Raw genomic sequence first — 26809 nt, 5'->3', positions numbered from 1 at the left:
ATTTTAAAAGCACTGCTGAATTCATAAAAGCTTTTTGGAATCATCTTTTTTTTTGTTTTGTCTTTTTCTATGTAAAGATATTTTATTTTACCAATTACATGTAATAACAATTATCCACATAACTTTTCTGAAGTTTTATGATCCAAATTGTGTCTCTCCCTTCTTTCCTTCCCCATTCCTCCCAGCAGAGTGCTAAGGTACTATGGGATATGACATAAACTGTCAGACAGAGTCCTGGTGTCATCAGTTTTGTTGATCATTTTGTTTATTAAAAGTATTGATTCTACAGAGAATAGAGACCATATTGGGAAATAACTGTGGTATATAAAAAGAAAATTGCATCAGTAAAACTTGAAATAAGTTTAAGGGCTCTCAATACTTTAAAATACTTGCTATAGAGCAAAGGGCAGTGCTCTCTCTTTAATTAGAAAGCCAAAGTCCATTGGAAGTTTATTCTGGGTATAGGAGTTATTAGTGGATTGAATTGGTTTGCAATCCTGCTCCACGCTGGATTGTAAGCCTTCTTTGCACTAGTAGTCAGGAAAAATTTTAATGGGTCCCTCTGTGGTCACTGCACTTGGTTTACTGTTCTGTATATCTTGTCTGCTTCTCATTTTGTCATGGAGAAAAGGCTTTGGAAAAGGAAAGCTTCCACCTGGTCCTGTTCCTCTTCCCATTATTGGTAATATGCTGCAGTTGAACCTGAAGAATATCCCTGAATCTCTTTGCATGGTAAGTGAGCATCTCTCTCTTTTGTTGATTTCCTTCCCTAATCTAGTAGCAGTCTATGTGTTTGGGGAGATAGTTTTCCAGCAGATCATTCTACTGAGTAGGGCATGTTAGAGTAGCTAGGTAGGTACCTTGCTGGTTTTCTGGATCCCATTTTGATTCATTGTAGTGGGCATCAGGACCCACTGCCTTAGTAGTGGTGCTATCAAGTTTCTCTGAGATCCATTCTATAAAAAGTGCCATCTCCTATTAGCCTATTCCTGTTAACCTAGGCACTACAAAGTAGTTGGAGCAAATTCCATCAGACTCACTTGAAATGCCATGGCCACTAAAGGAAGAAAGGGGTTATTTAATGTGCTTGATTATTTCTGTTTCACTAGGAATGAGTAGGTCCTACAAATAGGTAGGGTCTCTGATAGAGAGGAGGTTTTCCCTACACATTCTTCCATGGGAGCACTAACACAGCCTCTATGTGCAGCCCTACTCCTTTCGTACAATCTGAAGCGTATCTGGCTGAAAGCAAGTCCCACCTCAGGAAGAACCAGTAGGTTCTGGACTCAGATCTGTAGGTCTTGAAGTCATTGAAAGGTAGCCTGGGATAGTAGAAAAGGTATAGATGTGGGGTTAGGAAGGGCTGAATTCAAGTTCAGATTCCAAAATTTATTAGCTTTGTGTCCTTGGGCAAGCCATGGCCTCTCTGGACCTCAGTTTGTTGTATCTGTAAGAGGACATTACTAATAATTGTTATATGCACCTCACAGGATTGTGAACAAAGATTAAATGAGGTTCATATGTAAAAACCTGACCTGGTAGATTGCCCAAATGATGCTTTATCATATTCTTCCTGGATATGATCTTTGGGGCCTCAGTTTCCTCAGTCATAAAATGATATGGTTGTATTAGAATAGGAGTTCTTAAACTTGGGATCATGAATTCCCAGGTGGGTCTATAGATATATTTCAGTGACTCTGTGAATATACATGTGAAAAATGATACTTTTATTTTATTCTAATACAAGGGATTTCCTTTGTAATTCTGTGTTTAATTTAAAAAAAATATTTTTCAGAGAAATGCTTAGGACTTACCAGACTACTAATTAGATCCTTTGCACATATTAAGAATTTCTGGTTCAGATGATCTCTAAGGTCTATTCCAGATCTAAACATGTGATCCAGTGAAGTGGTCTGTAGGATTTCTGGTATAATGAGATACAAGACTAGCATCACCTTTTTGGCTTCAGAATTTCACTTACAGCATTGTCCCTATTCCCTAATTCTGTTTTTCTCAAGGCTTTAGATGAATAATAACAATAATAGAATTTTAATAGTGATTTAAGGTTTACAAAGTACTTTACAAATCTAACCTTATTTTATTTGCATATGAATCCTGGGATATAGGTGCTATTCTTATCCTAATTTTACAGATAAGGAAACTGAGGAACCTAGAGGTTAAGTGACCTGATTGGGGTTGCATGACTATTCTGTTAAGTATCTGAAACTGGGTTTTGCCTTGTCTTCTTGATTCTACATCCAGTGCTGTACTCAATGTAGGACCTAGTTAAGAAACATAATCTCAACCTCTCAGCAAGGATGGGGATACTACAGTGAAGTCATAAAGTACAATTCCTTAGCCATGCTTTGGATTGCCAGTCCAAGGTGCAGAAGAACATTTTTAGCCCTTTTTAGTGATGGATGGCTTTTGTTGGGTTATATTTCATTCTTTCTGTTGTAAATGTCTTGAAGGGGGGTGATGATGACTTGAGAACCTTTCTGTTAAGTTCAACAATAGTAATCCAAGCTGTTCATCACCAGATTTCGTGACAACCCTCTCATGACTATCTACATCTCCTTTCACAGCTAGCAAAGGAGTATGGACCAGTTTTCACTCTGCAATTGGGTGTTCAGCGAATTGTTGTGTTACATGGATACAAGGCAGTGAAAGAAGCTCTGATTGAGCATGGAGAACAGTTTGCTGCCCGAGGACCTATGCCAATTTTTGAATTGGTTTCCAATGGATTTGGTATGTTACTTTTTGGTGAAGAGAAAGAAGAGAATAGGGAAATGAATAGTATTCTAAGAAATTGCTAGAAATACACCCACTTCCAAATCCAATCCCCTAAGAGGTGGAATGTGGAGGAGGATTATAGTAAGTGGTTAGGTATATGGGGTATTCATGGGAAGGCTAGTTCCTCTGGTGTGAGAATTTTCTGAGTCCTTTTCAGGGCTGCTTATCTCCTTTGGTGTTCATTTGGCAATCAATTCTTGTCAGTGACTTCAAGAAGCTATTGTATGCACAACTGTGGCACCTTGGTAAAACCTCTACAGGTGGGCCAAACCAGGCTGAAGGTAACTAACAGGCCTTAAATCCATCAATGAGTTTGGGAAGTGTTTACTCCAGGCATGTGAAGACTTTCCCTGACAGAAGGGGTGGATGAGAACAATTTGTTCCATTGGCCATGAAGGTGGCTGAAATAGGCACTGTGGAGTGCTTAAGCTTGGTTAGACAACAAAAAAGGCCAGGTCATAGGCTTTACACAAAGCCATCACCAGTCATCTTGACATTTGCCTTGCTAATGGATTCTGATGACTCTAGAAGAAAGATTTTGTGCAACTCTGTCTCACTTACATTCAGTTTATATGAGAGTTGAGACATTACCAATAATGGCATTTTGGTTCCCTTTGATTATGAAGAACTACAACCAATCAATGAATAATATAGAATATATTTGTCCTTTCTCTAGGGATGCAACTACATAGTCATGTTATTTATTATAACCAAATAAAGTAGGAAGAAAGAAACTAAAGGGAATGAGAAAGAGAAAGAAAAGAAGAAAGGGAAAGAAGGAAGGAAAGAAGGGTAAAAGAGAAAATGAATGATTGTGAGTGTAAAAGAGTCCTAAAGCAAAAAGATTTATATTTTTTATCTTCCTAGACTTTATAGTTGTTACAAGGGAATCACTTTAAAAGACTGATATATATTAATTTAAGGTCGCCAAGGAATTCAGCTATGTAATTCCTAAATGAAAAACTCAAGTCAGCCGTCAGCCTTTTTTGGAGTTTAATTACAATAGGAGGAAAAAGGAATTAGAGATAGAGAGAGAGAAAAAGGGAGAGAAGGGAATAGGGCTTAAATACCCCTTCTGTTTAGGCTGGGCCAAAAGGCCCAAGCCCTTAGATAGCTGGGGCAAAGAAAAGAGATCAGTCCCTATTACTCACGTGACCAAAATGGAGAAACAGTCTCAGAGGCCCCCACCTTCAGCTTCCTTCAGAGCAAGCTTCTCAGAGTACACTGCCACCACTCCGACCAACTCCTCAACAACCACCCCCAGTCTTCAGACCCCCCTGATCTTTAAGGAAACCATCCAAGTTGCCTCCCCTCAGTTCTCACATCTACCAATCACTGTCCATCAATTTCCCTGTGCCAATGGAGGCTCTAGCTTAACCCAGGACCGCCCAGAGGCTTTGCACATGTCTGTTGAAGGTCATATTTTCAAATGATTAAATCTTTGCTCCTTTGCTACAGTCCTTTCTAAATCCTGTTAACCTGAGTAGGGTAGAGATTGGAATAATTAAATTTTGATCTAGGCTGCAGCCCTTACTCAATCCTGTTAGGACTGAATAGGGTGGAGATTGATTCCAAGTATCTCCATTGTATCAATTCTAAAATCAATCATGACTCAAAGAAATTCCTGTTCTATGCTTAAGCATAGGTCAAAGTCCTTTCCATTGTTCAGCAAAAGGTTTCTGTCCTAAAGTAATCTTAAGAAGGGAAGAGAAGGAACCTCCCATGCCAATGGGGTTCCCATTCCAATAGACTATCAGTAAGAAATTTTCCAAGTATGAAATATCCCAATGGTGAAATTTCCAACATTTATAAGTCTAAGGAATTTTGAGGTTTACATAGTTTACTGAAATCATTCACTTTTCAGGTGAGATTTTCAAAGATCTATTCAAAGATCTGTTGCTCCAGTTCATTTTCTAGCTGGTTGGAAATTACTCCTTGCTGTTCAGAGTACAGTGCTCAGAGCTTTCTTAGGAACATATCTTCTGATAAGAGGACCAATGTCTTCTCCATCTTCTCTTTGTGAATATATTATAAAAAATGTCAGATACTTTGCTGAAATCTCTGTCTAGTATGGCATGGCTCTATCTAAACCTATTAGCTTGGTAAAACTGTTAAAAAAAGAAATTAGATTAGGCTAAGAAGACCTACTTTTGATGAACCCATGGTAACTTTCACTGATCATCCTCTATTAAGAGTAACAAGACAGTGAATAATAGAGAAGACCTCACAATGTGTACTGTAGGACTAGGACATTGAGACCTGTGTGTTACCATATATCTTTTTTATTGAGCTTGTGCACAATTATGTCTGTTGATACTAATAGCAGAAAAGGGTAAGTGGCCACCAATAGATACCCAAGATTAGAAAATGTGCCATAATATAGATGAATTGTGTAAGATTTGCTCCATCTACCATTGTTGTTTTTTGTTGTTGTTCTGTTGTGCACAACTCTATATGGCCCCATAAACCATAGCTATCCCTGGAGTTTTCTTGGTAAGGATACTGAGGTAGTTTGCCATTTCCTTCTCCAGTGAGGACACGGGGTGGTGAGAGTCCAGGATTTTAGTCATGATTCCTGGATAATAGTTAAGAAATTAATCTTAGACTTGCCATTCCTAAACTATGGAACTTTGCATGAGTCATTTCATCTTTATCAGATCTTCACGTGGAAAGTCAGAGGTGAGGACTAGAAAATTTCTAAGATCCCTTGGCTATCATAGTCTATAAATCAATGAAATCATATCTAGAATAATGGCAGAAGTTTAAGTTTTTCCAAGGAAATTTTTGCAAAGCCCTTTCTTCAGATTGCCATTTGCTAAATTGCTCTCCACATGCACTTAAGGGTTTTTTTCCCCCTGAGGAGATCATGAGGTAGAGCAGGGGCTACTTAAACAACAGAGATAACAGTGTCATAAGAGTAAATGACATTTGTGAGATTAGTATTGATGAAAGAGAACAGAAGCACTTTACTGGGGAATCCAGATATTTTAAAGTAAAAGTGACTTTTTCTTCCAGAGTTAGGTTAGAAGAGTGGTGGGATGGAATAGTTGTTAAGGATAAGGCTTGTCCTTTCACTCTCCATCCCCTCAACTCCATAAAGATATGGACGACTAAGCAGAATATGGCTGTTACCACATTAGTTTTTTCCCATTGCCAAATCTGAGCTTGTGTTTGAAGAACTAGAAAACCACACCAGGTTTCAGAGATCTTAATCTTACCCTTTTAGTAGATCCAAAGAGGCCTCCCAATATTAGGTTCTATTTTCCAAAGAACTATCTAATGAAAAAAAAAAGCTGAATTAAAGTCAATTCCAAGGAATATTTTGTCACTTTTCTTGTTGTAGACCTCTCTTATTAAGGATCTTGAAGCAGATGGTAGAGAATTTCATTGTTACAAAGGTCCTATGGAAATGATCAGAGGCAAAAGAATGGTTCCCAATGTAGGGACAGTTAGATGAGGGCAGTTAGGTAGCACAGTGGATAGAGTGCTTCAGGAAGACTCATCTTCATGAGTTCAAATCTGGTCTGAGACATGTACTAGCTGTATGACCTTGGACAAGTCACTTAACCATATTTACCTCAGTTTTTTCAACTGCAAAATGATCTGTAGATTGAAACAGCAAGCTTCCCTAGTATCTTTGCCAAGAAAAAGCCAATAAATGGGGTCAAGAAATGTCAAATACAATGGAAAATAATTCAACAATAGCAACAGGTGAAGTCCTGTTCTATATCTGAAAGCAGAGGCTTATATCTAAAGTTGGAAAGGTGTGATGTATTCAGGGAAAGGATATGACATGTTATGCTACAGTGTGTGGGATTTCATGCATATACCATAGAAGTATGGGTATATCTTTGCCATTGCTCAAATCAACTACATTTTTGTATAATTGATATATTTTGCTTTGACTCCATAATCATTTCCCCACATAGTAGCTTTTCTTAAGGAAAAAAATGGAAACCTGAGAAAAGTACCCAATATAGGAATTGCTACTGATGCAACAATGCAACTTTGTAGTATTATTGAGTATATATCTTGTAACCCATACAAATATAAGATACAGAGACTCTTTCTCTGGTCCCTATGTACAGTAGCAACAGTAGGACTTTGGTCTAGCCTCAGAAAACAGTATGATCCTTCAGGTTCTGCATCAATAGATGTGAAGATACAAATTAACTTGTTCTAGGACCATTCAGGGTCTCAAACATCTATACTGATGCTGGCTTCACTGGGTACTTCGCATCCAGGAGGAGGATGTGGATGTAGGGTCAATCGATGTGTTTGTGACTGATGGATAAAGAAAGAATGACTTGTGGGATGTGTGGCACAGGATAGGAAACAGTGTTGGTAGAGGAGAAAGCTAACAAATGCCACCCTGTCTCTATTCTATTTTCTTAGAATAAGGTGTTTAGTTCAGGGGCCCTTAAGGCACTGACTTGATCAAAGGGGCTATTAGGAACTGTTCTTCTTCCTGCCTCCCTTAACAGGAATTGGTGTAAGCAATGGAGAGAGATGGAAGCAACTTCGCCGATTCTCCCTGATGACCTTGAGGAATTTTGGGATGGGGAAGAGGAGCATTGAGGAACGAGTCCAAGGAGAGGCAAAGTTCCTTGTGGAGGAGTTAAAAAAAACCAAAGGTTGGTATTTCTCTCCTTTATTACCACTGACCTTAGAATAATCTATCACATCCCTTGTAACCTGTGCAGATGGAGGCTGGCCCAAGGAATTTAGTATAATGTGAAATTACCTTATATATATTTAAGCATTCAGACCCATCTTGTACATATGCCCATAACTCTGGGGTCATTCCTAACGGCCTGAAGGGTCAGCATAGCTGAGAGCAGAGAATAGGAAGGAGTGCAGCTCTACAAAGGGGTTCATACTGAACTTGTGGGGGGGCAGTGTAGTGTGGTTGATGGATCTGTGAACTCAGAGGGCTGCTCTTCACAGGTATCCTGGGTTTTGGTGCCACCTCTGTTAAAAGTGCTCTTAACTTTTGTCACTGTGCCAGTAGGGTTACAGGAGGTACCGACATTGGACTTAGGGACCTTTTGTCTCTTTCTTTTGTAGGTTGCTATGACCAAAGAATTTATTACTCATTAGCTAACGTACTGCAGAATCTCTCTGTGCTTAGGCTGGTCCTTGGACAGTGGACTCATGATGACACCACAATTGTACTTGTAGAAGCAGATTGGTAGAACCTGTCCAAGTCTTAGCTTTACTGTCAGCCTTCCAGAACCCACAGTTCCCTCCATTTTAGGAGGAACATTTAGAGGAATGACTTTCAGAGGAGAGTTGTTTTTATTACTTTTCCAATGGAGAAAATCGCCCAAGAAGCCAGAAGCACTAGTTCTGTTACCTTTGGTGAACAGTTACAGGGGAAAAGCCCTTCTTTTATGGTTATTTTTGGGGCATCAAGAGATTTAGTTGCCTTCTTAATGTTTTGCTAACTAGTCAAAGGAAGGCAAGCAGGGCTGAGAAGAGGTTAGGAAGTCCATGAGCTGCCTCAGATGCATCTCTTGGAAGTTTTTTGTTTGTTACATCTTCTTCCTCCCAAATCTAAGCTCTCTACCTGGGGGCTGTGTTGCTTTTCTTCTATTTAATTTGAAGTTTATCAGGGCCACAGAGCACTGGAAGAAGGCTTATGCCTTCCTAATGCCATATATTCTATGTAAGAACTACTATTTAAAATGTTAAAGGCTAAACCTATGGGTACTATTTGTAAATACATGTTTGCGTGTGTGTATGTGTGTGTGTTTGCATGACTGGGAGCATGTTGGGTGAGAGGAATTGGGCAATATTGGGGAACTTTCAGACTTTGGTCATAATTAGCTATACTGTGCTTTCCAACTTCTGAATATATCACCAGGAATAATAGAGGAATACAATTAGAACAGTATTACCATTACACTGTGAAACCTGGAACCTTTGCCATTCCTAGATAGAGCTGTATTTCCATGACCTGTAAAGGATGACTATTTTGTAGGCAACTGAAACCAGGGGAGAAGCACTGTTGCTTTGGATATTTCAAAAGGGTGATTTCATTCTCAGGGAACCTTATAGTAAAACTTACAGGTCCTCCCCTGCCCCCTTTCTCTTTTGTTTCAGTGTCAGCAGACCCTTCTTTTTACTGAGATATTTAAAAACAAACAAACAAAAAAAACCATTCCCTCTATCTTTCACCAGTACCTTTCCTATTGCTTACAAAGATATTTAAGTCTCCTTAACATTTTCATTTTTCCCAACCATTCTCTTGAACTTTCATCTAAGAACTTAGTTTTTTTTCTTGTTACCCTCCTAGTGAATTCCATGTCTACTCTACTCATATATATTCATCCTTTCATCCCCTCTTTCTCCCTTTACAACCACTTGCTATCTGACTTTTGACTTTAGCACTTTAGAGATGTCCCTGATGGCCTTTTCTCAGTTCTCATTTTCCTTGACATTTCTTTACAAAACATTTCCCCTCACCCCCCAGGCTTTCCCTCTCAGGATAAAGTCTATCATATTTTACTCCAACATGATTCTCTTGTATCCTGAAGGGCTGGAAAATCTCTATGTCGCTGGCTCAAATTCCCACTTACTGTCCCCCCCCCCCCCATTTTTAGAGCCAAGTTATCCTAGTTTAGCATAACCAATTAATTTTGGATTGGCAAAAAGTATATTTACATCAAGTGCTAAGAAAAGTAAGAATTAATGCAAAAAAAAAACTAAACTAAACTTCTTTGTTACCCTGAGAGTAAAATTGCCCTTGTAAACTCACTTTTACAAATGTATATTTACTTCAAGTACTAAGAAAAATAAGAATAAACATGCAAACAGACCCTTCCCTGATTCCCTGGGAGCATAATTCCCCTTGTACTACCTTGCTTTCTGGGGAAGGGGATAGACTCACTTTCTGCATAGCATCACCCCTACCAAATTTACGTCCAATAAAGCATTTCTGACTTCTGCTAGAACAGGGTCCTGACCTGTGCTCTGCTCCACAACTTGTTGTTGCTTGCTAGGCTGACTACAACATCCAGTCTGAATTCTTAGACTCCCAGATTCCCATAGTTTGTGATCCCAGATCAGATCAGATGAGAATGAATCAAAAGGCTGAAGACCCAGGCCCATTTCTTTAGGGCACCTGGTATAAGGAGGGGTAGTCCTCAGGCCCTCCTCACCCTTTCTACATAGTGGCAGTGAAAAAGTCCTTTACTCTCATACAAGAATAAAGTAAAAGCTCTGATAATGCTCAGTGGAACACTTAAAAGATGTAAATATTTCTAGCTAGAAGTCTAAAACTGCTCTTAATAACGTGGTAGATCAATACAGAAAATTCATGATTGTACCAGTTCTTCTGTGTCTTGGAAGTATGTCCCCCAACATCTTCTGTATGTATGATGCCATTTTGGGTGGTCTAAACATGCACCAAACCCCTGTGGCATTTATATTTGGAAATTGCTAGTAATCCCTATTTCCTGTTTATCAATTCTTCAGTCATGTCATTCCCATTAACAAGTTCCTTTCTTGGCTCACTTTTTAAAAATCTATACTCTCTCCTACGTACTTCATGAACTCATTTATTTATCATTTTTATGCAAAACTAGCCCTATTCTCTCTCCTAGGCTTTCTGATTATTGCATAATCAACTATTGGAATATTGCATATTGAGTATTTCAGAGGCATCTTAAACTCAACATATCCAAAATAGATATTGTCATATTTCCCTCCAAACCCACTCATCTTCCAAACTTCTTTATTCATGTTGAGGAGCACCATTTTTCTAGTCTTGTAGGTTCACAATATTGGTGCTATCCTCAACTTCTCACTCTAATTTGTCCCACATATCCAATTAGTGCCCAAATCTTGGCATTTCTCTCTCTACAACATCTCATATGCATCTCTTCACGTTTAATCACACCAACCTACTGCATATCCTTCTCACCTTTAGTCTGGCCTATTGCAAGAATTTCCAATTTGGTGTTTGAGCCTCTCCTCCCTTTAATTGATTTTTCATAAGACTGTGATTTTCCTAAAGCCTTACCCTACCTAATAAAGCCACATAGCCCCCTAGCAATAAATATAAACTCCTTTGATATTTAAAGCCCCCTACAACCTGTACCCTATACACTTTTCAAACCTTATTACATTCTCCCTCCCCTTTGGCCTCCATTTATATTCAGTCAAACTTGTCTTCTTTTTGTTCTTTAGATATAATATCCATTTCCTGTTTTTATGCCTTGGCACTGGCTGTCCTCCATTCCTGGAATTCACTTTTTCTTTATCTCTGTCTCTTGGAGTCATGATTTTTTTCACCCAGTGTTCAACTTAAACATTATCTTTCTTGTAACGATTTAGCCCAGTTTCCTCAGCTTTAAGTGCACTTGCTCCCCAAATAATTTTGCATTAATTTTGTGTAAATAAATATATTTTGTATTTATATATATATACATATAAATAGAATTCCTTTGTGTAGATATCATCTCCCCTATTTTATAATATGTTCTGTGGGCAGGGACTGTTTCATTTTTGTCTTTGTAACCATAGTGCTTAGAATAGAGTTTTGCACATAATAAGAGTTAGGTAAATATTTGTTGATTGATTAATTGATAATCTCTGCTCCCTTGCTTCTATGTTATGGTTCACTACAGGTTCTTTTACCTGCCTAATTTTTGCTTTGTATTCTTTGTTTTTACTTTTAAATGTTTAAATTTTTTGTTATCTATAGACATATATGTATATATATTTACCTATTTCATGTAATAATACATTTCCACACAAGTTATCTTGTTATATGATTGAACTTATCTCCCTCTCTCCCATCCCATTCCCCTCCCAGTGCTGAAAGGCAATTTGATTTGGGTTATACATGTATTATCATGCAAAAGATATTTTAATATTATTCATTTTTGTGAGTAAGCTTATAAAATCCAAACTCCAAAACATAAACCCAAATAAACAAGTGAAAAATCATAGGTTTTCATCTGCATTCTAACTCCAACAATTCTTTCTCTGGAGGTAGATAGCATTTTTTGTCATCAGTCCTTCAGAATTGTCCTGGATCATTGTATTGCTGATAATAACTAAGTCTATCACAGTTGATCATTCTGCAATATTGCTGTTACTGTATACATTTCCCTGGTTCTGTTTATTTGTCTTCATCAGTTCATGTAGGTCTTTCCAGTTCTTTCTGAAATCATCCTGTTTATCATTCCTTATAGCACAATAGTATTCCATCACCAGCATATACCGCACTTTGTCCAGCCACTCCCCAATTGATGGACATCTCTTCAATTTCCAACTTTTTGCCATTGCAGAAAGAACTGCTCTAAGTATTTTTGTAGAAGTAGATCTTTTACTTTTAAAAAATCTCTCTGGAATACATATCTGGTGGTAGCTTTATTGGATCAAAGAGTATGTATTGCTATATAGCTCCAAATTGCCCTCCATAATGGTTGGATCAGTTCATAGCTCCACCAGTAATGCATTAATGCCCCAATTTTGCCACACCCCCTCCAAAATTTATCATTTTCCTTTACTGTCATATTGCCTAATCTGATAAGTTTAAGGTGGTACCTCAGTTTAATTTGCATTTCTATAACCAAGAGGGATTTAGAACATTTTTCATATGATTATTATTGACAGCTTTGATTTCTTCATCTGAAAACTGCTTATCCATATCCTTTGACCATTTGTCAATTGGGGAATGACTAGAATTCTAATAAATTTGATTTAGTTCTTTAAGCCTCAGTATTCTTTGGATGAATCACAATCTACCTTCAATCCCTCAAGTGTGACTATCCCCAAGATTCTGTCATTGGTCCTCTTTAATTTGGTCACTATTCCCCTTCAGACATTAATGGAGCCAGCCCAGGATGCTGAGAGTAGTAGTGTCTCCTGAATCACTGCTCAGCAGTACTCACAGTTGTCATTGAGGGGATCAATAATTGTTGAGGAGGGGCCCACTTTTCTTATCACCACTATCTTCAACTGATGACCAATTATCATCAATAGGAAGATAAGTACAATGCCAGAGAAGTCCTAGTCCAACCCTTGCAGCCATCATTTAGAGAAGCAGCTCCTATGGAGAAGGGGCTGGCCATCTCCACTGAGTTGTTATCAACCAATTGCTATTCATAGGGTAGATGAGCCAGCCTGGCTAAAAGTAGGGGAGCACTGTGAGTGAGAGACAAGAGGCAGCATATTCCAGTCATGGAAACTTATCATCACTGCTTTGGCCTCAGCTTTCCTTAGACATCCCAGGATCCTGAACCTACAAGCCTTTGGAAAGTTAGGAATTCGAGCCCAGTGCCTGTAGCCAATATCCTGGGAGCACTGATTGAAATTAAAATATATGTAATTTTAAAAGTAGTAAGGAAGAAGTTTGAAAACAAAAGTGGGTTTGGGTGAGGTGATGAATAGAAGATTTAGAAATGGGAACTAGTGTGGTATATGGAGAAGAGCTTGGATGTGAACCAGGAAAGTATTTGGATCAAATGCCACTTCTTGATGCTAGTTGTATGACCAGGGGTAAATCAGCAAACTTTCTTGAGTGTTAGCAGCCGTGTCTATAAAATAGACATTATGCTATTTGCACATAGGATTCTAAGGTGGATCAGCCAAATCAGATGCTTCATAAGGGTTGTTTGTTTTTAACCTGGCTATGCCATATAAATGTCAGCAGGACATATACATGCCATATAAATGCAAGCTGGAGAGAAAAATTCAAGTTAGGTCATACTAAAGTAGGCAAACTTTCCCTTTGAATCACAATAGCAATGTTAAAGTCTCTCTCTCTCTCTCTCTCTCTCTCTCTCTCTCCCTCTGTCTCTCTCTCTCTCTCTCTCTCTCTCTCTCTCTCTCTCTCTCTCTCTCTCTCTCTCTCTCTCTCTCAATTCTTTAGGATTACCATGCGACCCCACATTCATCCTTGGGTGTGCTCCTTGCAATGTAATCTGCTCTCTCATTTTCCAGAAACACTTTGAATATAATGACCAGAAATTTCTATATTTAATGAAGCTTTTACATGAACAGGTCAGGATTGGGAGTTCTGCATGGATTCAGGTAAGACCAAGGTTCTATCGTTCTGGGGATCAGTATATTTTTCCTTCATAGAAACTAGGAGTTTGGTTAGAATTCCTCATGCATTCCATTGGCAGGTACAACAGTGAAATCCTGTAATGGTTCACATTTTCCTCTTCATTAATCAAGAATAAATCCAAATGTCACCCCTATGTGGTGTGATTTGAGGGACATTACAAGACTCTTACCTGATGTAGTCCCAGCAGTGAGTCACAAATCACAGGAATTAAATGTTTATAATGCATATTATTGCAGAGAAGCTGATTTTTCCCTTGAATGCCTGATTTTGGATCAGGATAGCAGATGAGCCAGCTGTCCATTTGGGAGGCAGTAGGCAGAATTGTTACAAGATCTTGTAATGAGAGAGGACAAGAAATTTTCAGTAGGAAGTAAGAATTGAGAGTGAAGGCCACGTAGTCCCAGGCAAGCAAGGAGTAGTATGCTAAAATACTTTTCGAGGGCTCGTGCTGGGAATGATGAGAAGAGTAATTATTTTGCTTTGGGAATTTGTCTCACCCACATTCCACCATCTTCTGAACATTATACAAATTCTAAAAAAGATGATAATTTTGTCTTTCTAACAAAATATGATATAAATTTCTTTTTTTTTTCAGTTCTATAATTGTTTTCCATCTTTGGTACAACACCTCCCTGGACCTCATCGCAAGCTATTAAAACTTTTTCATTTTTTACATACATTTATTTTGGAAGAAATCAAGGAACACCAAGGGACACTGGACCCCAGTAATCCCAGGGATTTAATTGACTGTTTTCTGATGAAAATGGAGCAGGTACAATATGAGCTTTAGCTCTGAATCTCAGTTCTTATGGTTTAAATGGCCTGTGTATTAGAAGCTTTTTTCCCCCCAGTGATACTCCCATTCACAAAAATAGAGCAGTAAATAATTATATATTAAAGATAGTATGTGCAGTGCACTATATGGGACAGACAGAAGAATTAGAAGATGGGATCCTCTTCCTAAAGGAATTTCTAACCTAACAGAAATAAGGAAGCATATGCAAGAACAAGAGAAAAATTATCAGGCATGTGTAAAGAAAGACAAAATAGATTATAAATTGAAAATTTAAGTCAAGAAGGAATTTGCAATTAGCAAGAAATGCAAAATTTGGGGAGTGTTAACAAAGGCTTAATTTAACCTGGAAGTGTTAAATTTTGGTCTGGGTCTTGAAGGAGGTCCTAGGCAGTGAAGACTGGACAGGACATTTCAGGATTCTGCAAAGACAGTGGGGCATAGGGAACCTTAATCTAAGTACCCATATGGGTTATCACGTCAAGATGGTGGAGTTTGAGGTTCCTCACTTTCCATCTCCTCCACAAATGACAAAGAGTAAAAACAAAGGGATGAAAAATCACTGAAAAGACATATAAAGAGAAAAAAATCAACCAAATGAAAACAAACCTAGAACACAGCCTTATGCTAATGAAATTTATATGGAGTAACTGAAGTCCCCAAAGTCTGAGAAGCATAGCAAAAATTAAAAGATTTCCTGGTGGACAACCTGTACTGGATCAATGACCCTCATAAAGGAATTAAGTGTACTCTTAGAGTTTTCTCATCAGACTAACCAGAAGACGCATTCATTAAAAGAAATCACATCTACTTTAGCAAAATAGCAAGATAACTGCAAGGAAAATCCTCCCTTCCACAGCCTATTTGCACAAGGTTCTATTATCCCACAGATTCCTGCTTTGTTGGTGGATAAGGACACATGGGAGAGGGCAAATACTTAGGCTAGAGCAAGAAAAAATTACTTAGTCTCTTATAATGCTCTCTAGTTGTTTCATGTATGGGAGTCTTAAGAATGCCAAATTATTTTTTCCTCTTCATCACCAATGGTGGGAATAGACCCTGCTTGACTTGATCTTGAATTATGTCTTTAGAAGTTGCTTGAGATTCCTATCTTTCTCATTGTTAGTGCATTGGGTTTTTATTATGTCTTCAGTTTCTGACCTCAATACCAACACCATAGGGTCAAAGCCAAATCACTAATAATGTGCTATGTATATCACAGTATTTTGATGAGGGTAAAGTAGGGAAATGTACATGGAACCCTTTTATATAAATTGCTCTCTATTAATGTAAGTTGATCATTTTTTCTTCCTTATTTGTTAAACAAAAAATCCTATTGATCTCACTAAACTCTTATATGGTTACAGAATTTATTAGCTTATTAAATCAGGTGGAAAACATAATCTTACTTTCATATAGTGCTTGTGTATTTCTTGTTCAATATTTTTGATTGTGTCTGACTCTTTGTGACCCCATTTGGGGTTTTCTTGGCAAAGATATTAGAGCAGTTTGCCATTTCCTTCTCCAGTTCATTTTCAAGTTGAGGAAACTGGTAAACAGATTGAGTGCTGTTTCTAGGATCACATAGCTAGTAAGTGTTGGATCTGAACTCAGGAAAATGAGACTTCTTGACTCTTGGTGTGGCACTCTATCCATTGAGGTACCTAGCTACTCGTGAATAGCTACAGATATTACTGATATATACTATTTATACTGTATCTGTAAAGATATCTTGAAAGATAGCACGATGCAGTTCAGTTATGTCAAATTTAAATAGAAAGGGATCCCTTTATGCAGCATATTTACTTAGCAAATCAACAAATTAACATTAGCAATCATATTGTTTATTTTGCTAAATATTTCCCAATTATGTTTCAGTCTGACTACTTCTGTTCTTAGGGCTGAGTTTGACACTTTTGTTAAAGTAGACAGAGAGCTGACCTCAGAGCAGGATAAAACTGAGTTCAAGTCTCATCTATGACACAAAATGGTCCTGTGATCTTTGGCACATCATTTATCTTCATTGTGCTCTAGACAACTCTCTCTCTTTTTTTTTAATTTTATAGTATTTTATTTGATCATTTCCATGCATTATTCATTAAAGACAAAGATCATTTTCTTTTCCTCCCCCCCACCCCCCATAGTCGACGCGTGACTCCACTGTGTATCACATGTGTTCTTGATTCGAACCCATTGCCATGTTGTTAATATTTACATTAGAGTGTTCATTTAGAGTCTCTCCTCTGTCATGTCCCCTCAACCACTGTAGTCAGGCAGTTGCTTTTCCTCGGTGTTTCTACTCCCACAGTTTGCCCTCTGCTTATGGATAGTGTTTTTTCTCCTAGATCCCTGCAGATTGTTCAGGGACATTACACTGCCACTAATGGAGAAGTCCATTACATTCGATTGTACCACAGTGTGTTTGTCTCTGTGTACAATGTTCTCCTGGTTCTGCTCCTCTTGCTCTGCATCACTTCCTGGAGGTCGTTCCAGTCTCCATGGAATTCCTCCACTTTATTATTCCTTTTAGCACAATAATATTCCATCACCAATATATACCACAATTTGTTCAGCCATTCCCCAACTGAAGGGCATCCCCTCGTTTTCCAATTTTTGGCCACCACAAAGAGCGCAGCTATGAATATTTTTGTACAAGTCTTTTTGTCCATTATCTCTTTGGGGTACAGACCCAGCAGTGCTATGGCTGGATCAAAGGGTAGATATTCTTTTGTCGCCCTTTGGGCATAGTTCCAAATTGCCCTCCAGAATGGCTGGATCAGTTCACAACTCCACCAGCAATGAATTAGTGTCCCCACTTTGCCACATCCCCTCCAGCATTCATTACTTTCCTTTGCTATCATGTTGAACAATCTGCTAGGTGTGAGGTGATACCTCAGAATTGTTTTGATTTGCATCTCTCTGATTATAAGAGATTTAGAACACGTCTTCATGTGCTTATTAATAGTTTTGATTTCTTTATCTGAAAACTGCCTATCCATGTCCCTTGCCCATTTATCAATTAGGGAATGGCTTGACTTTTTGTACAATTGATTTAGCTGTTTATAAATTTGAGTAATTAAACCTTTGTCAGAGGTTTTTATGAAGATTTTTTCCCAATTTGTTGTTTTCCTTCTGATTTTAGTTACATTGGTTTTGTTTGTACAAAAGCTTTTTAATTTGATGTAGTCGAAATTATTTATTTTACATTTTGTGATTCTTTCTATGTCTTGCTTGGTTTTAAAGTCTAGACAACTCTCTTGAGACTACGTTTTAGATAAAGTGCCCATTTTACATTTGCAGAGAGAATTTTTTCGCCTGGAAGTTCCCTTGTTTTATAGATGAAGAAACTGAAACATAGAGAAATTAATGACTTTCCCAAGATCAAGATCAGAGATGGTTTCAAATCAAAATCCTTGGCCTCCAAATCTATTATGCTTTGTACTGCATCATGCTTTCTCCCTTAAATTTGAATTTATTGTGCTAAATTATTTCTAGGAAAAGCAACAACCACTGTCTGAATTTAACATTGACAACTTGGTCAATACTGTAGCTGATCTCTTTGGTGCAGGAACAGAAACAACAAGCACCACCCTGAGATATGGATTGTTGATGCTCTTGAAACACCCTGAGATAACAGGTAGGATATGGCTAATATATGCAATAATACACCTCCATGACTTAGCAATGGGAGGGGATCATGATATTTTTGAGACTTTTCTTGGAAACTTTTCTGTTGCTATTTTAACATATTAAAGCCATTATGTATTCAAATTTGCTTCTTTCTCCTCCTCCACTACTAATCCTTCCCCTCTCCCTTTGTAAAGTGGCATGTAGTTGTTAGGAATAGGAATAGAGATAGTGATAGGCAAAGAGGCCATAGCCCAGAGCCAGAACTGGAAAGAATTGAATGCTTGAGGAGATCTAGTTTCTTATCCTGCCTGACCATAGGCAGAGCTGGTGCATCTGGATTCCCCATCACATGCAGTGAAGTACCTTGAACCCACTGAACTGACTGGTTACATTGAATTCTATCACAGGTCCAGATTTAGCCTCCTCCTCATTTCCTTAACCAAGTACTGCTTGGCCTCTATTTTTATTTTTTCTTTTCTTTTTAGTTCTGAAATTTTTCAAAAAAAAAAATTAATGCAAGGTATTAGTTTAGTTCCATACACAAATGTTTCAGAAAATTACACTTTAAACTTCAATTTGAATATCTCACATAAATTTCCTAATTCAAGAAAAGAAAATCATGAATAAGTATGAATATAGCCAAAACATAAAACATTATCTTCTTTACTATGACTTCATAAAATGTACTTTTCTAAGGACAACTTGAGCTAATCTTGGGGACATGGGACATAGGTGCTTCAAGGGGTTCTTGAGTGGCTTAAGAGCCTGAAAATTGAATTTTCAACATCTATCTATCTATCTATCTATCTATCTATCTATCTATCTATCTATCTATCTATCTATCTATCTGTCTGTCTGTCTGTCTGTCTGTCTGTCTGTCTGTCTGTCTGTCTGTCTATCTATCTATCTATCTATCTGCCTGCCTGCCTGTCTGCCCGTCTGTCTGTCTGTCTGCCCGTCTGTCTGTCTGTCTGTCTGTCTGTCTGTCTATCTATCTATCTATCTATCTATCTATCTATCTATCTATCTATCTATCTATCTATCTATCTGCCTGCTTACCTGTCTGCCCGTCTGTCTGTCTATCTATCTATCTACTCATATATGTGAGGGTCAAGCGCATTATTTACCAATGTAATTTTGGGAGAAATCTGAGAAAATATGAGAGGAGGCAGGTTTTGCTCCAAATTTTAAAATTAATTTTTATTTATATTGTGACAGAAAAAATTCATGAAGAAATTGATCGTGTGATTGGTCACAATAGAAGTCCCTGCATGGAGGACAGAAACAAGATGCCTTACACTAATGCTGTGGTCCATGAAATACAGAGATACATTGATCTCATTCCAACCAGCCTGCCTCATCTTGTTACTGAAGATACACAGTTCCGACAATATATTATTCCCAAGGTCAGAAGTATTCTTCACTAAAATACAATATTTTATTCCTTCCCTCCTTCTGTCTCTGTGTCTTTCTCTTTCTGTCTCTCTCTTTGTCTCTCTCTCTGTCTCTCCCTCTCTCTCTCTCTGAATTATAGTCTTAAAGTTAGAAAGAAACTTCATCCACCCATATCCCTGAGAATTTCAGAGTTTGAAGGGATTTAAGTGGTTACATTGTCCAACTTAAACCTGAAAAAGAATTCCATATGCAGTTGCTGGTCATCTAAGCATTGCTTGAAAACTTTCAATAAGAGGCAATGACTTTCTGCTGTGGCATACCATTCTAGCCTTGGATAGCTTCATTTTGAAGGAATTATTTTTCTTCCACTAAGCCTAATTTTGCTATCTTGAAACTGTAATCTGTTGCTTCCTGTTTTGTCCTCTGTCTGATAAAACAGAACAAGTTTGCTCTCTGTTTTGAGTAACATTCCACAAAATACTTGGAATAAGTTCTTATGTCTCCTGTTCTGTTAGGTCTTCTGTTCTCTTATATAAATATCCCTTATTCCTTGAAACTATTCTTCTATGATAAGAACTTGATATTTTTTTTCCAACCTTCTTGTCCTCCCCTGAGTAGCCTCTAACTCTTCCAAAAAGAGCTTTGGCTCTTCCTAGTCCTTTCTAAAATATGACTACTAGAATGTTTATTTGTGATGTGAGGAGATCAGAGTATGGTGGTACTTACTTCCAATCTTCCAGTGAACCTTAAATAATTACCCTATGAATATGGTCAATCAGTTTTAAATCCACCTAAGTAAATGATAGTATAGCCTATTTCCATCTTTTTTTAGAAGATGAAAAATTTTATTGAATGCTTTGCTAAAATCTAGGCAAATGTCATCTATTTAATTCTTTTGATCTTCTAGTTTATGAAAACCTCTAAAAAAAGTAGTGATGATGTCCTTCCAAATCTTTGTGATCACTACATCCTTATCTAGCATCATTTCATTATTCTTTCCTTACCCAAATTAATTATCTCATTAGAAATATATTCTAGACCCCGAGTGCAAATTGAAGTGTAATTTTTCACTTCATTTTTTCTTGAACAGGTATCTAGGTGCTTTCTTATTTCCTTCTTTCTTATTTCAGATATAAGTCCCCAATAAGCATATTTATTCATATATCATGTCCTTCTCATTTGAAAGACCATTTCCTTGGTCAGAAAAAAGACATAAAAGAAAAATTCAGAAGTTCTGTAGTTTCTCTTGCTATCTGTCATTCTCATCCTATCTGTTATAAGTTGGGGGTCATTTTGACCTTCTTTCTAAGCATAGTTCTAAGTATAGTTTTTTAAAAAAAAATTCTCATTGCTAACAAGCCTCAACAGGCTTTGCTCATTCTAGGCTTTACCACTCCTGTCATTCTTTTTTTTTTACTTATATTTTTATTTTTTAAGACCTTTGCCTTCTGTCTTAATATCAGTTCTAAGACAGAAGAGAGGCAAGGGCTAAGAAATTAGGGGTAACACAGCTAGAAAGTATCTGAAGCCAAATTTGAACACATGTCCTCTCAATTCTAAGTCTAAAGCTCTATCCACTGTGCTATCCTGCTACTCCTCATTCTTGTCTTTTAAAAACATCTTAGTTAATGACTTCTCTGTAATAATAATAACTATCATTTATAAAGTACTTTGAGTTTTGTTTTATTTATCTTATCTAAATTAATCTTCACAATAATCTTGTGGGAGTAGATGCTATTATTAGCATCATTTTATAGGGAAGCAAACAAAGTCTTACAGAGACCACCTGACTTACCTAGAGCCACTTAGAAAGTGTCTGAGTCAGGATTTGTACTAAGGTCTTCCTTCAATCTCTCCAATTTACCATTTGGCTGCCCTTTTTATATCGCTACCTTTAGAGAATATTCCTTTTTTCTCCTATCCTTAGAACTGTTTTTCTCTCTGCCTTCAGAAATCTACTTTTGTCTTTTGTGATGATAATAATAATGGCTCGTATTAAAATTTATGCCTTTACAAATATTATCTTATTCTATTCTGGTAACAACCCTAGGAGGCAGATGCTTGTATTCTCAGTTTACTAGTGAAGAAACCAAGTGTGAGAGAAATTAAGTGATTTTTGCCAAGGTCATAGAGCTGGTGAGGATTTGAGGCTGGCTCAGTTCTTTCTGACTCCAGGTCTGGCACTTTCTCCCTTGGGCCACCTGGTTTCCTTTATTATAAACTCTTAGATGGACTGGTAACTTTCTTTAAAAGTTTCCATCATTGCCATCCATGATGTACACAAGTGTGCTAATTGGTCTAGCTATAAGATAGGAGAAAAGACATTCTATACTACCTCCCAAGACTTATAATCTGTTTTATTATTCCTTGTGTTTTTTTTCTTTCTCTCCGCTTTTGATTTTGCCTCCATATTTCACCTATATGATTCTTATCATTTCCCCCTCTGCTTCCTAAACAGCCTTATATAGATATATCTCCTGAATATACAGTTCCTTACTCCCTTTTTCTTGTTTTTTTTTTTTTAAAATTAGGTATCCTCGTCCAGAGCATCATTTTAGTTAAGAATTTCATACTACCAAGTCCTAGTTATTATTCTGAGGTCAAATTTGCTTCCTTATCTTAAAATTCCCAGGCCATCTTGTTTTATTTATTTGTTTATATGTTTATTTATTTATTTAAATAAAAACCTTTACATTCCATCTTAGAATCAATACTAGGTATTGGTTCTAAGGCAGACGAGTGGTAAGGGCTAGGTAATGGGGGTTAATTGACTTGCCCAGGGTCACACAGCTAGGAAGTGTCTGAGACAAGATTTAAACCCAGGATCTCCCATCTCTGGGTCTGACTCTCAATCCACTGAGCCACCCAGCTACCCTCAAGGCCATCTTATTTGTCACCTATACTTTAAGCATTTAAAACTCCTTTAGACTTTATTTGTAAGAAATTAAATGAATCCTGCCAAGGAGTCTTATCATTCCTATATTTTCATTAAGATATAGTCCAGAAATCCAAATCCCACTCTCAGACACATCTTATAAGATGTTCACTTCCAAAATATCCCGTTGCTGCCTGAATTTCTAGCTTCTTGTTATAACCATAATGAAAACACCACCTGTGCTCCTAAAGTGTTTAGTTTTTTTTGTCTTAAATGTAAAAACTTTTAGAATGTCTTCTTCTGTTCCTTGTGGAAGTATTATTTTTTTTTTAATTTTATTTTATTGATTAAGAAAAATTTTCCATGGTTACATGAGTCATGGTTTTTCTTTCCCCTCTTTCCACCCCCTTCCTGTAGTCAACGAGCAATTCCACTGGGTTTTACATGTGTCATCATTGATCAAGACCTATTTCCATATTATTAATATTTATACTAGGATGATCGTTTAGAGTCTATATCCCCAGTCATATCCCCATCAACCCATGTAGTCAAACAGTTGTTTTTCTTCTGTGTTTCTACTCTCACAGTTCTTCCTCTGAATGTGGATAGTGTTCTTTCTCATATGTTCCTCAAAATTGTCCTGAATCATTGCATTGCTGCTAGTAGAGAAGTCCATTACATTTGATTGTGCCATAATGCACCTGTCTTTGTGTACAGTGTTCTTCTAGTTCTGTTCCTTTCACACTGCATCAATCCCTGGAAGTCATTCCTATTCACATGGAATTCCTCCAGTTCATTATTCCTTTGAGCACAATAGTATTCCATCACCAACATATACCACAATTTGTTCAGCCATTCCCCAATTGGAGGGCATCCCCTCATTTTCCAATTTTTTGCCATCACAGAGAGGGCAGCGATGAATATTCTTGTACAAGTCTTTTTCCTTATGATCTTTTTGGAATATAAACCTAGCAGTGGTATGGCTGGATCAAAGAGCAGACAGGCTTTTAAAGCCCTTTGGGCATAGTTCCATATTGCCATCCATAATGGTTTAATCAATTCACAACATGGAAGTATTATTTTTGACCATGTGAATCACCAGACATGGGGATTAGTCATCCCTTTTGATAAGTGTTTGGAAGTTCTATGTTAGGTCTTTGATAAGGGCTGTGAGAATATAGTAGATCTATACATTTTTTGCAATTGCAAGAAATAATTATTTCAGCCAACTCATACAAGGGGTCATCAATTACTCCTCTCCTCTTTCTGAAAAATAATTTATTCAGTTGCATGTAGAAACAAATTTTGACAATTTTTTCCCTGGCATTTGAGGACTCAGACTTTCTACCTCCTTCCCTTCTACTCCCTTCTAGAAGAATAAATAGTCTTAAATTACTCTTCTCTTCTTCCTGGACAGTATCTTACTAGATAAGATCTATCAACTTTTGTATCATTCTTTATAATATAGGCAAGTGCTTCTTCCTCAGGGTATCCAGTTCCTTCTTCCTCAAGAAGAGCTGCAAATTTGTTTATTAGCTCTTTCCTTACTGCTTTGTATGGTATTACTTTATTGTTCAACATTTTGACATGTGACAGAATTCATTTCTGCCTCTTCAGATTATGTGACTTCTGCTTGAACTTATCCAGGATTGGTATACTTATTATCAAACCCAGCAGTGTATCCTTTTTTGATAGATGTAATTGGTCAAAAGTTTTTCCTTTTGTAATCTAAGATCAGCCTCCTTGTCTTAATTACCTATTGGCATTATTTATGACCCACTAGGTGTCAAAATTCAGTTTTATTTCTCATAATAATTTCCCATATTTTGACTTACTATTAGCACAGGCTTTTAAAAATAATGTTTGCTCTTTCCATACAGAAAAGGAGTTTGGACTAGATGGTAGTTCTATAAGTTCCCTTTCAGTTCTAACATTCCATAGTTTTTATTTTATAATTAATTGTTTTTATCTTCTCATTTCAGGGTACCACCATAATACCATTCCTGTCTTCTGTTCTGTATGATGAAAAAGAGTTCCCCAATCCAAACCAGTTTGACCCTGGTCACTTCCTGGATGAAAATGGCAATTTTAAGAAGAGTGACTATTTCATGCCCTTTTCAACAGGCAAGACAAGTTCATCTAAATGTGTGCATCAAAGATGGATTGATAACTCAACAAACCTGTGTTTCAATCCAGCTTTGTTATTTATTACCTGTGTGACCTTGGCCAAAGTATTTCACTTCCTGGGCTTCAGTTGCTTTATATGTCAAAAGATGGGGTTGGACTGAATGACCATTCTGATACTTTCAAGTTCTAAATCCAGGAGGAAGGGTGCTGACACAGTATATCATTCTTCTAATTCTTTTAGGGCTATGGCTCATCATTTGACTCAGCTGAGATTCAGAGAAGCTGTATGAACTTATTCCAAAAAAGAGACCGTATTGAGTTAGTTGGTCACTCTGCTTTGCATTCAGTCCCACAATGAAAGTCCTTCAATCTTAAAAACTATCCTCAACCAGGAGCTACTTCTCAGCTAAAGCGTCCCAGAATTTTATGCCATTCTGGTGCCATTTTGTACCTTATCGAGCCAAGAAAGAGATGGGGTTATCTTGAAGGTCAAGCTCAGTTAGTATCTTGGCCAGGTCACCCAAGGTCTAATCTTAGAGTTTACAATTTTACAGAAACGTGATTACTGACTAGTGCACACGAGTATGGAACCTTTCTTTTTAGTTGTGAACATTTTAATGGAGATCTATTAGTATAGAATTAGAGATGATGGTCTGTCTTTTTTTTTTTACCTCCAATTCTTGGGAAGATCTATTAGTTATCAGGTAATGGTAGTGATAACCAAGTCTGGGCCTGGCAGATGTGAAATTTGGCAGGCAGTTTATACAGTTTCTGACATTGTGGTCTCCAAGGCCATGTCCTTATCAATTGGTTTTAGTACTTGGATTAGGTCTTGGGGTGAGTAAATAAGACAGGTGACTGTATAGCCAATAAATTAGGAGTGCTATAGATGCCGTAGGTATTTTCTTTCCAGAATGGTGATAGGAGGTATCTGAAGCAAACATTTATCATTTTTTCTGTCACCTTTCCCATTGCAGTCATTCTTGGGAGCCAGAAACTAACATGGGATTATGAGTGACTTTTTTTTCTCCTGAGAGCAATGACTCCTGTCTTTGGTATATAAATCCCAGGGCTTCCTCTGGCTCAAGGGGGTTGATTAAGAGAGAGGATACTGAAGGGGTCTTTTCTCTTTGTACAAGAGGGACTGGCTCTTCAAAAGAGCCAAGGACAAGAGTGGAAAGGACTGCATGCAGTCCTTTACATAATGTCATTGAGTGTTAGTGGGCTTCCTCTAAATCAGCAATGTATATGATTTACCAGTCTATAAAATATCAAATCCTTGTATTTGTCTCTTTCAGGAAAACGGATATGTCTTGGTGAGGGCTTGGCTCGAATGGAATTATTTCTGTTTTTTACTACCATCCTACAGAATTTTACCTTGAAATCTCTCATTGACCCAAAAGATATTGATACCACTCCAATTGACAGTGGATTTGGCAAAATACCCCCCTCCTATAAGCTCTGCTTCCTACCTTCCCAAAACATGTGAAGGTCCACCCCTAGTTCCAATTGCTGTAGAATCTCCTCATGTGCTCTGAATAAACTGTACTTATTCCCTTCCCTGGCAATGAAAGTCTTCTATTATTTTAACCCAATATACCTTTCTAGTCTCATCTAATACTTCCATTGCCTTTTGCCAAAATAGATGACTTTTCCCACACATTCTCCAGAAATTTCCTGTTCCTGGAATATCTTTCTTCTCTCCATTGCCACTGGTTAAAACTCTACCCATTCTTCAAATCACATTTCAGATATCATATTCCTAAGACCTCCTCAGTACTTAAAAATCTGTACTACACAGTTTAAGAATGAATTATATACTTATCTTGGGTTATATATATTTTTTCACATCAGTTGACTTTATCTTGTGCTCCCCTTTAGACTGTAATTTTCTTGTTAGCAGGAACTTTATCCTATACTTGTGTGAATTATCCAACACTAGTGGGTTAGAAACCCTTTCCTTCTCCTTAAATGTTTCAGGTAATAAAACTTCAACACATACATATGCACTATTCTGATGGTGGGTTACCTGTTCACAATGTGATGACAGTGAGGTGGTACCTTGGATAGAGTTCAGAAACTATAGTTGGAAAGACCATTGTTAAAATCCAGT

The 26809-nt window shown here is 37.4% G+C and overlaps 1 protein-coding gene across 1 annotated transcript; it reads left to right on the top strand.

The window, feature by feature from the left end:
• The first annotated feature begins 344 nt into the window (after window positions 1–344).
• LOC100023235 (cytochrome P450 2C19-like) lies at window positions 345–26256 on the top strand. The gene is made up of 9 exons (XM_001374803.4): window positions 345–732; window positions 2586–2748; window positions 7278–7427; window positions 13679–13839; window positions 14472–14648; window positions 18165–18306; window positions 19518–19705; window positions 24552–24693; window positions 25995–26256. Exons 1-9 carry the CDS (start codon window positions 553–555, stop codon window positions 26183–26185), a joined length of 1494 nt encoding a protein of 497 aa, XP_001374840.1. The 5' UTR covers window positions 345–552; the 3' UTR covers window positions 26186–26256.
• The last annotated feature ends 553 nt before the right edge of the window (window positions 26257–26809 follow it).

This window comes from Monodelphis domestica, chromosome 1 (assembly GCF_027887165.1).
Source record: "Monodelphis domestica isolate mMonDom1 chromosome 1, mMonDom1.pri, whole genome shotgun sequence".
NCBI classification, from domain to species: Eukaryota; Metazoa; Chordata; class Mammalia; order Didelphimorphia; family Didelphidae; genus Monodelphis; species Monodelphis domestica.
Note: the sequence above shows the minus strand (reverse complement) of the source record. Positions and strands in the feature narration are given on the sequence as shown.